Source organism: Coturnix japonica, chromosome 37 (genome assembly GCF_054131305.1).
Source record: "Coturnix japonica strain WE chromosome 37, WE-NBRP24, whole genome shotgun sequence".
Classification (NCBI taxonomy): Eukaryota; Metazoa; Chordata; class Aves; order Galliformes; family Phasianidae; genus Coturnix; species Coturnix japonica.
In genome coordinates this window covers 2,537,103-2,550,415 of record NC_140699.1, presented here as the reverse complement: position 1 = coordinate 2,550,415, position 13,313 = coordinate 2,537,103, and the positions used below count along the sequence as shown (strand labels likewise).

General features: G+C 39.0%; 1 protein-coding gene across 4 annotated transcripts in view; it reads right to left on the bottom strand.

Annotated features, from left to right (window-relative positions):
• LOC146754902 (receptor-type tyrosine-protein phosphatase T-like) overlaps positions 1-13,313 on the bottom strand; it is a 254,945-nt gene that overhangs the window by 87,192 nt on the left and 154,440 nt on the right. For all 4 annotated transcript variants that reach the window (XM_085526644.1, XM_085526642.1, XM_085526643.1 and 1 more), the window contains 4 exons: positions 11,887-12,158; positions 7,664-7,745; positions 4,631-4,746; positions 2,306-2,480 (listed from right to left, as the gene is read on the bottom strand). In XM_085526644.1, the coding sequence (XP_085382770.1) occupies positions 2,306-2,480; positions 4,631-4,746; positions 7,664-7,745; positions 11,887-12,158 (645 nt within the window). The remainder of the gene's footprint in view (positions 1-2,305; positions 2,481-4,630; positions 4,747-7,663; positions 7,746-11,886; positions 12,159-13,313) is intronic.

The following is a 13,313-nucleotide window of genomic DNA, read 5'->3' as shown; positions in this document are numbered from 1 at the left end:
ACACAAGCAAAATATGCATTTATTTCAGAATATGGATAACTGCCATGCAGCTTTTACTTAAAAGAAAATTACGGACTAGAAGCATTCCATCTGCATGCGATCAGTACAGCAAGATGTAGAAGCTCTAGGATACTCGAAGCCTGCCCTACACAAAATTACTGTATGAGAGACTGTGAAAGTTAAGAAATAGAGGAGAGCTATTTTCCAGAGGAGCACCAAAGGATGGTAAGGTGTGCAGATGGAAATGATGGGTTTTGCAGGCTTTGTGATTACGATTCTGAAGTGCAAAGAGAAGAATAGATTTACTGCCACTTACAGAAGGTATTTGCACAGACAGTGAACAGCTCTGCAGTGGCAGTTCTCTAGCATTCTCAGTATTGGAAATATAATGTCCACATAGTCACGTATGACAACCGAAGGGGCTGGTTTGTGTTTAATATCACTGGTTTATTTGCTGAAAGAAGTATCTACGGTTCCAATTTCAAGTGTTGAGGTAGTAAATGTATTTCAAATAAAGATTCCTCAATCTGTGTCTACTAAATTATGCAGCATCAAGAACTGTAAATCACTTTCTCATTGCTGTAATAAAATATCTTACAGCTAAGGGAAGCAAACAGATCTTCACATGAGAAAGATATATAGATAGTTTTTTCAACCTTGACCTTTGTTGAAAAAATCCTACATGATTTTATGTTCAGCTAACTGGGAAAAAGCATGTGAGGCAAAGAATTAGCTTGGATTTAGTAGGTTTAGGGACAGGACTATCAATTGAGCAGAACTTCAATTACAGACTAATTTAATGTATACCCAAGTACATTACTGCAATTCAATAAACATCTCTTCAGAATTAAACAATTCCAATTTGCTTTCATTTCAGTCTGTATATATGTGTTGCGAATTTGCTATTACCCACGCTAAAATTAGCCAGACTAGAAGTACTCATCCATGCAATCCCAGTGTTTCACAGTGCTGCATCAAGCTAACCTCAAATGAACCACTTAACTTTGCCTGCTTACTAATACAGCAGCACAGAGCAGAGGAGTGTGCCTTCCCATAACAATATTCCTCTCCTCAAGTTTCTCTGCCTAGGTGTCTGCCTGGGTAATTCAGCAGTGAGTCTACCAATGTCCATCATGTTGGATGTCCAGCCATTCACATTTACAACTCACTCTTCTATTTTTCTCCTCCTCATACTGTTAAACATGAAAGTGTCAGGCACATGCCCAACTCTGCATACTCTAATATTGGTTGCTCTGGAAGACTGCCTTCCCTCTACTTAGCAATTTTACAGTACCAATATGCTGCTTTTGGCAACTCGATTTCATTTTAATCATAAGTTAACTCCTCTAACAAGTGAGATAGTAGATAATTTGGTGGGAATTAAAAGCATTTCGCACCTAATCTGAACATTCTCTTCATGATCAGTGTAGCCTGAATATCTACAACATTGGATATTTAAAACATTGTGAAGGTGCTAGTGCTAAGTGACAGAAAAAGTTGCTAAAAAAGTACTACAGTAGAACAAAGTGATCTCATGTCTCCAACAGTCCTCTATCTCCATAACGTACAAAAGTTTTGATCAATAAAACTATATTCTCTGAGAAGATTCCTTCCACCCACATCAGTATTGCCTTCAATAGACACTAAAGCAGTCTAAGGGGAGACTGTCACCTTCTGGTTTGTTCTCCTAAGACACAGTGAGCATCCTTGTGGTGCAGCTTGGGTAACATTAATAAAGCAGCGCAGTAAATAGCATTTCATTCCGTGCATCATGGATGTTCTTAAGCAAATACCACCTTGCACGTGTCAGGCACAGCATCACCTCCTGAATCACAGTTAATAAGAGAGCTGAAACCTCCAGCTTCCATTAAGAGCTACTGATATCTGTACTGTGTGCTTCAGGACATCAACAGAATCATTCCAGATCACCTGCACCCAACAGTCTTGAACAGACTCTTCTGACATGCAACACTACCATAGGATTATTTGTGTCTGATGAAATGTAAAGCAAGCCAGATGAAGCTGACTGACAGATAAACTATTCTGCTGACTGCATTAAAATTATCCACAGCTACCATACATTACTTCAAGAGCTCATGAAGAAGGCTGTATTCAGATAAAGCTTTGATTCAAATACTTGTTTTAAGAAAATGATTGAAATTCATGTCACTTTTACCCATTTTTCCTACTTGAATCTAATAGGATTGAAAGAAAGAAAGGCCCAATAGGACGTCAAATTTTACACACAGTTGACACAGGAGGAAACGCTCAACTAACACCAAGTTGCTGTATTAATACAACTTACCTTTCACTATTAGTTCTGCATAATTTGAAACTCCAGATCCTCCATCTGAGCGAATGACACACCGGTATTTGCTGATGCTGCGCTGCGAAGTGTCAGCAACGCTGACGGTAGCAGAGAAACGCCTGTGGTTGACGACTCGAGTAACCATTAATGCTGTGTCCCTCCCATTCCACTGCTGTGGAGACAGATGAAAACAACTCACATCACAAAGGCACACAAATTATTCACTCTTCGTTACTCTTAAAACTGCTCAGACCTTCACTAGGTTAGATTTTGTACGAGTACAATTCATTCAGGAAAAGACAGCTGGTAACGTCCCTGAAAAATTTACAGGCTTTCTGGGTTTTATGAAGTAGTGGGCTTAAATGTTCTTATATATTTAAGTTTTTTGTATCTACTTAAATTCTGACATATTTTTGTGCGTTTGATGTGTTATGTATACTGAAAAGCCTGGAGAGTGACAGCTAAGACTATTTGTACTGGGTATATCCAGAAGCTTATCCAGGACATGAAAATACTACAAATGAATGCATTTTGTACTCCTGTGAAAATACTATAAGTGAACAGATTTTATAAACCTGTCATTTTCAGGCATAAAACTTTGTTTCCAGAACAATTTAAATACATTGCTTGGATGAACAGCAATGTTTATATGTCCAGCAATCCTCAATAAATCTTTCTCCACCAATGCCATGCAGCATTTTCCCAACTGGAAAAGTGACAGATGATGAATTAACTGGAAATCAGCATAAACACCTGAACTTGCTCAGTTGGTCTATTTTATTAGAAACCTCAATGGAAAACACAGAGTCATTGTGCCAGTTTCCAGTAATCAATTTTGGGAAGTATTTCCAAGGCTGTTTTCATTAAATCCTCCAGTTTAAAAGAATGGAAACCAGGATCCCCCTACCAATGATGATTTCCTCCCAAATCCCTTCTTCTCTTTGGAAAAAAGGTTCACAGTGCTTCAGATCAGAAGTTTTTTCACACACATATAATCTTTCCGTGGAAAGATTTCACAGAAATAATTCAAAAAAAGATATAGAATAAGCCAAAATATGTTTGTTAATGCTAAAAGTACAACATAGGCCAATAATTTTCAGGCTAAAAGCTATATTTTAAGATAACAGCTTTAATAATGTACAGTTAGAATGACTGTTATTTTTACAGAACACCAACCACATTTCTCACCAACACAATCTTTTTCCCGGTATTAATTTTTGTTTACACCATTAGTAAACTGATTCTTGCCTGAGTATTTAGACTAGTGCAAGGTGGAATGATACAAAGATGGTAACAGATATTCAGAAGGTTATTTATGAGGAAAAACTCACTAATATGGATGCCTTCGCTGGGAAATGCTGAAGCAACCTCCACCAGGGAGCAATCTCCAAGAGATACTGCCTCAGTGGTGGTCAGCCCTTAAATGAGGTCTAGAGGAGGTGGAGTCAAGCTCCACCCCTTCTGGGACCACAGCTAAATTAGTCTCACCTGTGCTCCCACAGCTGACCTAACATTTGCCTCAGCTGATTAATCAGAGGTTCAGGCTGTGATTACCAATTTCAAACAATTTTCAACTCAACTATCTTCAAAGTCTCCAGAAGAACTCTAGTATAGAATATGGCAATGCTGGAACTCCACAGAGCCAAGTACTCCAAAGGGCACAAGTAATAACTTTGTCCTTCACTGGCAAACAGCACTCCACCCTTCCAGTTTGCTAAAAGCTCCATTTCTAACTCCAGAACTGAAAATCACTTAAGTTTGTCACTACGTGAATAGCACAACACAGTTTTTGAAGTCCAACCAGTAGAATGAAAATAGACACAAAGAGAAGGAACTCTTTGGTCATTTAGTGAGCAACCAGAGGAACATTCTGCTATCAATATAGAGCCAATGCAGAGCAAAAGCCAACGGAAACTGGGAGGAAGAAACAAAATGAGTACAAACTGGCTTTGTCCTTTTATAACATACCTTAAGGAATGTTTTCATCTCAACATACTTCCCTCAGCCTTTGTCAACAATATTTTTGGAGGGCAAAAGGAAAGAAGACCAAAAATTAAGCAGAAGGGAGGGATTATTGCACCTGTTCTGCCTTTTCTTTTTTATGAAGGAGTGCTTACAGGTCTGAAGATGTATGTTTAGAACTAACATTTTGCTGGCCACTTTTTCCATCTTCTGAAGCACAGTTCTGCATTTTATCATCTTGAATTCTGATCTGGAAACAACTCAAGGCAGTTCTTAAAGGATTTTGATGATAAACATTTGCCCCACCACCCTGCTGTCCTCTGTCTATTTATTTTACTTGAAAAAATTGCATCACTTTACCTGAAGCCAGAGTTTGTCATGCTGGGACCACTTCCCCCCGGCAATGCACTGGAATGTCGCATTCTGTCCCACATTAACCTCCACATTCTGAAGCCGTAAGAAATGAGGTGCTTTTCCTAACAAGAAATGCAAAGAATAGGAAGGGTAGAGCAAGGCAGCGATTGTGTTACACCAACACAGATATCAGAACAAAGCAAGTCATCCTACTCCTGACAAAGAGATTTAGCAAAATAAAGCTGTCCCTCAGTACTGAGCTACTTGGTGCAGAGCAAGGGGATCTTACAGATCTTTCATGGTCACCAAAACAATTTGTTACTCCCTTCTATTAAGAGTAACTGAGAACATTTTTTCTCTTTAGGAAACTGTGGCTCTACCAAGGGCAAAATGAAATGAAATTGAGGTTGTCAAGTGTGGCTGGCCAAAACAAATTTGTATAAAGAATTTTCTCCTTTCAATTGTATTGACTATCAAATACATCCTGTAACTGTGGAGTAACAATGCCGCTGATATAAAATCACTGATATTAAATGAAACATTGATATTACTGATAAGTGTTGGATTGCTGCACTGGTTAATAACGCCAATATCTGCTTTTTGATGACAATAAATTCAGTATTCGTTCAACACTAAACCACCAACATCCAAATGCTGATATCACCAACATATTTTGTGACAGCAGAAAAAGATCATCTGATTAGCTTTGTGCTTGCTGGGCTTCAGAAGGAAGTTTGTGCACCAACCAAATACTCTCAGAGTAGGACACACAACAGCCTTCTAATACAGTAAGGGTCAGCATTTTTCAACTTCATCTTTACCTTTTGGATATAAGTAGCCAAGGAATTACATATTTTCAGAGCACAAACTAACCTACATTTTTCTATTGGAATTAAATAGGTTCAGAAGATGTAGGCATGTGTGTGCAGGAAGCCTGGCAAATAGATGGTTGTCTACTACAGGCACATGAACAGAAAACCCTTGCCCGCATGCTACGTCAGAGGTTTTTATCTAATTCCTGTGCCACATTCTCCATATGCCCAGTTTGCTGACAACTCAAGCAAAGTGCAGGGATTCTGTACTATCGTGCTTTCTAGGGGTCAGAGCAGCGTGTCAAAGCCAACTGGTAAACCACCTCTGGGTGACAGGCAGCAAAGCAAGTACTATGTGCTGCTTGCAGGCTATTTAGGAGTGACTTCTGCCTATGTTCAGGTATGAGTGAGCTCCAAATCAGGCACATATAGCCACACCAGCCTCAAAACTAAAACATAACACCAATAATTTCAAGTGCCATTCAGGCTCAATCAGAAGCTTCCTCATTCCTGTGCTTTGAGTTTTAACAATTGTAAAATGAACCCGAGGGGCAAAGTAAGTCTGTACAGTGTCACTACTGAACAGCAAAGACAACACTGGGAATCAGACAGAAGTATTTGCAAAGACTGCAGAGAACTCATAGCTTGTAGGGACCTGCACACACTGCAGGTTGCCAACTGATTTCAAATGCACTGGATATAGTCTGAGTAATTCCAGCTTTGGGTCACCAAGATTGCATTTAATTTTCCAGAGGAACCTGCATGTACTTGGAGATGGAGTTTTAAACATCAGTTTTAATAATTCACCAAGCAGGATTTGGGGTTGCTATATATTTTTTAATCCCATAACCTTCTTGTCTTTGCCTCACAGTTGGTTCTGTGGCCTCTTTCCCAGTAAAGGGATCAGTCACCACCAAACATGCTTTGGAATGCATACACATCATTTGGGGGATTTGTTTGGAGGCTGCCAGTTATCAGCAACATCTGGTCAACACAGATTGTAAGTATTTCTTAATGAAGTAAATACACCCAAAGGCCCGAGGAACAAGCACATGGTAAATACAAATATAATTCAGTTAAACTGCAATTAACCATACTGCAGTTATCAGAAATGTCCTGTTAAACTTGAGCAGAGCCATGTACCTCACATTGCGAATGGTTGCTATTCTTTGAAATAAAATGGGTGAACCTCACCCACAGAATTTTGTTTGGAAGAGCTGCTGCTCATTTACTGAAACTAAGAACCAGTGAAAGGGGCTGTTAAAGCTCCAACCTGATGGGGGTGGTGGGCTACCTTCCCAAAGGACATCAGGCCACCTGGAAATACTACAGCATCAAAGTTATAAACAAACCTAAATATAATAAGCCAAAGTATCACCCATAAATTCAATTTAATCTGCTACATAACAATTAATAATTCAAGCACTAAAAGACATTAATTTATTATGGATTACTTTTTAAAAATACTATATTTTAAAGAGATATGTCTAAACTCATCAATGAACATGAAAGCTGTTAAAAATCTGTATGCTCCATACACAGTGTAGGGATACAAAAGTCCTTGAGCCTCTCGGTAGATGCACAGAGAAACCAAAGAAGTGCGCACACAAATGTAGAGGCTTAATGTCTCTCTATGCTGGAAAAATGTAAGCTGGGCATAGTACAGCTAAGGTAAGAGAAACAGAACAAATATTTCTGAACAGTGTAATGAACCTGCATTAGTTTTCGTTGCTGTGTAAGTCTAAATGAGATTTATTTATTAAATAACTCATGCAGAATCAAAAACCTTTCTTTTGAGAGATACCTTTAGGATATGTCTTTTCTTATTTTACTACTTTATATATCGAACCAATTTGTCTTATTTCCTTAAGTTAATCACGCAGGACATTATCAGAAACATTTAGATCTTTTCCTACAGCAGAACAATTCCGAAACAACAAAACAGAGTTTTATGTTCTTGTGACTCTTCTACAATGAGAAACTTCCACAAACATCCTGGCACAAGTGACCGAATCAGAGCACCTTTGCCTTTTGCACAAATTGTCAAGTTATTTAATTGCACAAGGCTGGCTGTCTTTAGTTGTTTTGGGGGATACCAAAACAGAAGAGATTTTACAGTTGGCACTATTGGATAAGTCACAACTTAAGACTGCCAAGCCCAGTATTATAGACTGCAAAGCCTGGTATTTAACGCATTGAGATGGTTAGAAGAACAAAGAATACTCACTGCATGGATGGGCAAGAACTCTGACTTCATCCACAGCTATGTACCCTGGATGTCCTTTCAAAGAGACAGATTCAAATATCACCTGAAATACAAAGAAAAGGTTTTCTTAGAAAGAACTGCACTAGTCATTTGGCCAGTCACCACATTCCACTCCTATTCCAATGTCTGATACATTCAAAGCATTTTATCATTAATAACAAAGGGGTACCTATGCAATACAGCATGAAGACACATGTCAAAGACAGAAAATCAATTTGACACAGATAACAAAAAGAGCAATATTAATTAGGATTAGTGAGAACTATGTACTGCTTCCATTTGGAAGAGCAAAGAAACCAATTACACACGTGTGCAATTACATCTGATTTGAAGTGTTCTATAAGTACAATACAAATACTGTGTGCAAAGAGTTTGGGGCAGGGCAAGGGGACTCTGGGAGACTGGTAAAATTCAAACTAATTAACTATTGCCAAATAAGCAAAATAAAATTCAGGAAAAAAACAGTATTAAATGCTGTAAAGTTTACAAGGACAAAGCTAATTAATGTGTTCAGCTGGCACAGTTACTACTACTGCAGCAGCCACTGTTTTTGCAGGATAATTCGTGACTATCAAAATCATTACCGGAACACCATTAAGTTTGTTAACTACTAAAAGCCAGTCTTCAACACTGCTATTCCCACTTTAAATAAAATTTGGCATTCCTAGCCTGTCACTATTGAGCCTTTTCTTCATCTCCTCCATTGGAAGATGTAACTCAACAAAAGATTCAGCTTTTTGAATGCCGACCACCACAGCTCAAGCTACAAAAGTGGAGCAGCATGTACTTCATAATCAGGTTGCCATTAATCATTTTGCTTTGCATTTGGGCTTCCATAATTTAGTTTCTACTTATATTCCCATGATATCTTAAGATCTACTCCCTCAGTTCAAAGCATTCCAAGTGGGAGCACTCCTGAAATAAGCCCTTTAGAAAAATGCCATGATAAAAACAGGTAGAATAAAGAAATAAAGGGGAAAAAACAAAGTAAGAAAAGCTCAGGTGCTAGCAATATAAACAGAGTTCTGCAGCAGATGAAGGTGGGCAAAAAATAGGTTGTCCGAAGGATAAGAGGAGGTAGCAAATATCTGGAAGATGATCAAACCATCAATAAATGTTTCCTGTGTTCAAGAATACTTTCTAAGGACTGTATAAACAAGGAATAGAATGCATGTCCTCAGTATGGAAATGACAATTTATTTGATAAATGAAAATTCATTCATGATAAACACGGCACTTACTGCTAAGGTCACACAGCAATTACTGTGACTCCCTTCAGACTAGGATTAAACTGCGCCTTCATAGCCACCAAACTTTACTTTGCTTATCTTATAGCTGAGAAGTTACAAGCTTTGCTGAATTACTACCTCAATTTCCTGAAAGCCAAGAACTTGGAAAGAATAATTCCCCGCTTCTTTGAGGTAAAAACAAACACATAGCGGACTGACCTCTGTTAATTAGTGACACAGTTCAGTGTCTTTAATAGAGCACAAAATAACCTAAACCTTGAGTCGGTAGCAGCTGTGTCAGCTTCTAAAAAGACCATAGATTTAATCTTCACATTGCTGCCAAAATCACTGACAAGAGCAGAGGGTCTCAATTCACACTGCTTTGTTTGGACAGCTATTTTATTACCTTTTTAACTCTACTCTCAGATCTCTTTATTTCTCAGTTCAGATTTCCACACTGTTCTCACCCTTTTATACAGTTTTGCACCACTTCAGCCCTGTCACAGTGGGCAGAGCAGAAGCACCTGGGCTGAAGAACAAGTGTTTAATACTTAACATTTTTGGAAGTTCTCAGAAATTAATATAATTCGCAAATGCAAAGTTTGGCTCTTCAACATTCTTAAATGCTCCTGAGAACTGCAAATACCAAGATTCATTTCATGTTTCCTTACCCATAAACAAACCCACATTTCACTGCTGCTATCTACCAGCAATGTCTGTGTTAGTGATGTAGCGTGGCTCATCTGTCGTGGTACGACAGACTTCTTCAGGCATGGATCAATACAGTACACAGGATCAGTACATCAAAACACCCCTTCCTGGCAGACTGTAGTGCTGTGCTCAGTGCATTCTGGGACTAAGTTAATCCTCGTGGCATGCAGTAATTCAAGAGCACACGTCTTACCTTTCTCCTAGAGCTATTATAGATTTTTCTCACTACACTACAAACGCTCGCAGACTGGGAATCCAGGCACAACTAACTCATGGGCAGAGCTGATAAACCTCTACCACCATCACATTAATACCTCAGCAGAGTGCTTCTGGATGTAGGTGACTCATACAACCCTTGTGCAGAATTGCCAGACCCAAACCACGACCCTCTGGCAATAGGCCTAGCACTGGTTTGCTGCTACTCACACCTCCAAAGCTCTGGGCACTTGTCAATACCTTGCATCCTGGGCAGTTGGCTTCAGATTTCTCAATGCACACAGTGCATTACTGATGGTGTAATTGTTGGGTATTAAGAAAATAAACATTTTTCTTGACGTAGATTTCATTATTTAGGAGAAATACTTTTTTCCCCCCTGTGTTACCTTGTACTTTTGAAATACAGAATATCCATTCAGGCCTCTTCTGCACAAACTGTTCTCCGGGCGTGCAGTTTTGATTTAAAGTTGACAAATAACACTCTCACAGCATAATCTGGATTGTGAGTGTCAATGAGACGTTCCCCAGGCATCGGTACACAGAAGCTTTTATCACCATGCCACCTCTGGACTCCTTCAGCCACAAGTGTTACGATGTAACCAACAGTAATTTTGATAAAATTCCATGATTGCATTTCCCCCCCACTTTTGAGAGCTTAAAGTTTTCTTTCTTTTTTTCTTTTTTTCCTTAAACATAGAGAGTCACTAGATTGCAGAAACCAATGGACAAAATTAGGGACCAAGGACAGAGCAGACTATCAGATCCCTGACAACATTTTAAGAGCCATACTTTAGCAGAGGGAAATTAGAACTTTATCCATCATAAAGGTGAGGCTCAGGAGAGGGAGAGAAAAAGAGAGAGAACATTTGCATTTTCTGGGCAGGAACCACTCCCAGGCAGTCACTGCTGCCTTTAGGCTCTTCGTTTTTGCACAGCGGTGCAAAATTCTTCTTTGATTTAAAGGATTTTCTTCCTCGGGAAAAGCAAACCTGACCTCTAAAAAAACTTGCAAAAGATGTAATGAGGTTCAGGAAGTCTGGTATTGGTATATCTAACAGTTGGATCTCGTAGTTTGAGATCAGACTGTCTTTTCCAGGTTTTTCAAGCACTGATTACCTGGGTGAAAGATCATTTCTGTTCTCTCTGTACAGCACCTACTACGAAGCAGATTCTGGTTGATGTTAATATGAAAGTAGTATCGATCACTTTAATATGATTTCAGAGCGAGTGACAAGTTGTGCACAGCCCTTAAAACACCACTTCCAGTGCATTTGCATCTCTTTATCCCATATTCCCCTTCACCCTGTACAGTGTGCTCTTATCTATTCTGCTGAAATCCTTGGCTCCTTTTTGGAGGCAGAACATTAAAGTGTTCTACTTTAGCTCAGATTTTACAGACCTACTACCCAGTTATTTAAAAAAAAAAAAAAAAAAAAGCTTTTCTTCCTACTGTTTTCTATCCGTAGAGCATTCAATGCCTTTTCATAGTTTGTTTTACTGTAATTCCCATCTCACTCATGCTCTTTTTTCTTACACTATAATATGTATTTCTCCTTTTCCTGCAAGGTGTAGGGTGCAATTACCTCCCAGGCACTGTTTTTTTTCCCTTGAATGTAAAACGATAAAAATCAGAAGATAAGAGTTCTCATGTCTTCACTGCTTAACAAGGAGTATATGAGTCCATTGTGTGCATGGGAAGTGCCAATCCAAGTCCGTTTACATGCATATTTCATGATACATAAGTGGGTTCTAACTTTCCAATAATTTACTTCACCTGCCCAGCTTTTCCTCTGTGACCTGAGAACATATGTAAAGAAAAAGGGTGAGAAGAATTAAGTCAAGATGTCTCTATCATCTCTTGCTATAAAACTGTCATATGAAAACTCTATCTGATGCAAAAAAAAAAAAAAATGCGGGGAAAAAAAGCTGTATTTAATTTTCAGAAGACTTATTGCTAACAACAGCTCATAGCTCACACCCAGCCAGACACTCAATGGAAACAGACAGAGAAATACTGTGAACTCATACCTGATAAAAATGCAGCCAGAAAGTACTGATGGCAAGCTCTGCCTTCACCCATCCTTCTGTTACAACCCCTGAGACATTCCATATGGGATTGCCCTGTGGTCCTCCGTTCACTTTCACGTAGACATTCAGAGAGCCAGGACTCGAACGATCTCTGCTGGACAAGTAATAATGGAAATCGATGCAATGTGTGTCATTTTCCTTCAACGTGGGCAAAAGTAAGTGAGCTTTCTGCCCGGATGCCCGTCCAGAGCTGTTCACCATCATGAAGGAGCCTGTACACAGACAAGGGAAAAAAGAATGAATACTAAACATCTGCTGAGCTCTTTCAGTTAAAGCAGATTCCCTAGAAAAGTCAATGATTCCTTTAGAAGCCAGCAAACAAAACAGTTCCTCCTAAGAACTCAAACTAGCTATTTTATGCTAGTTGTTAGGTAACAGAAAAGAAAGGAGATCTAAATTACAGGGTATAAATACAAATAGATTCATGGCCAACTATAACCGCCTTAATTAGATAACTTAGAAATTATAAATACAACTTTGCTTTTATTGTTTTATAACACTGCAATAAAAGAGTCACCCTAAACAAAGTCATATTTACCTTCCAAGAAGCCACAGGGCTCTCCTACAGCGTACAGCCCCAAATACCTACTTTCCCAAAGGCACATTCAACACAAAAGAATGCTATAAAAGATCACATTCTCAGCTGGCATTTGCCTGCATGGTCTCTACCACCTTAGTGCCAATCTGTACCCGGGAACACTGTATCTTGGTGGTACAAGCTTTGGAAAGCAGCAAGGTGTTAAGAAAACCCAGTGTACAGAGCCTAGATGAATTAGGCTTGTTAGCACAAGAGCAACATCTCAACTAGCAATACAGCAACAAGGACAATTACACTTCTAGGAAGGAAGGACCGGCTGAATTTTAGGAGAGAAATCTATACTAAGGCAATTTATGAGTTTGTTAACCCTGAAGCTTGCATCATATTAACCATGGCACTGGATGTTGAACTCATGTTTTGATTCATCAAGCAGTTATTTTACAGCACATTGTGTCTCAACTCATCTCTTTACAGATGCATCAAGGTGACAAATGTTAGCAATAAGAAAAAACATTATGAGAGTTATTTGATTCAATTCTGTTTAAGGGATCTGCTTTATGTGTGTGCAGACACTCACAGAAAAAGCTGAAGAAAATACCAAGATCCGGGGGAAAAAAAAATCTATGTGTCAGCAGCTAGGCATAATAATTTTTAATCAAATGCAGCCTTCTTGACATTCAGAGTCCTGCTGCAGCTGCCAAGTCATGCTACAAATGTATTTCTCTACTGGCCTCTTGCAGTTCACAGCACACTGTGTTTGAAAAGCCTTGCCTCACTTCTAACCTATTGACTTCCCCAATTCCGTGCCACAGCAGTTTGACAGACACTC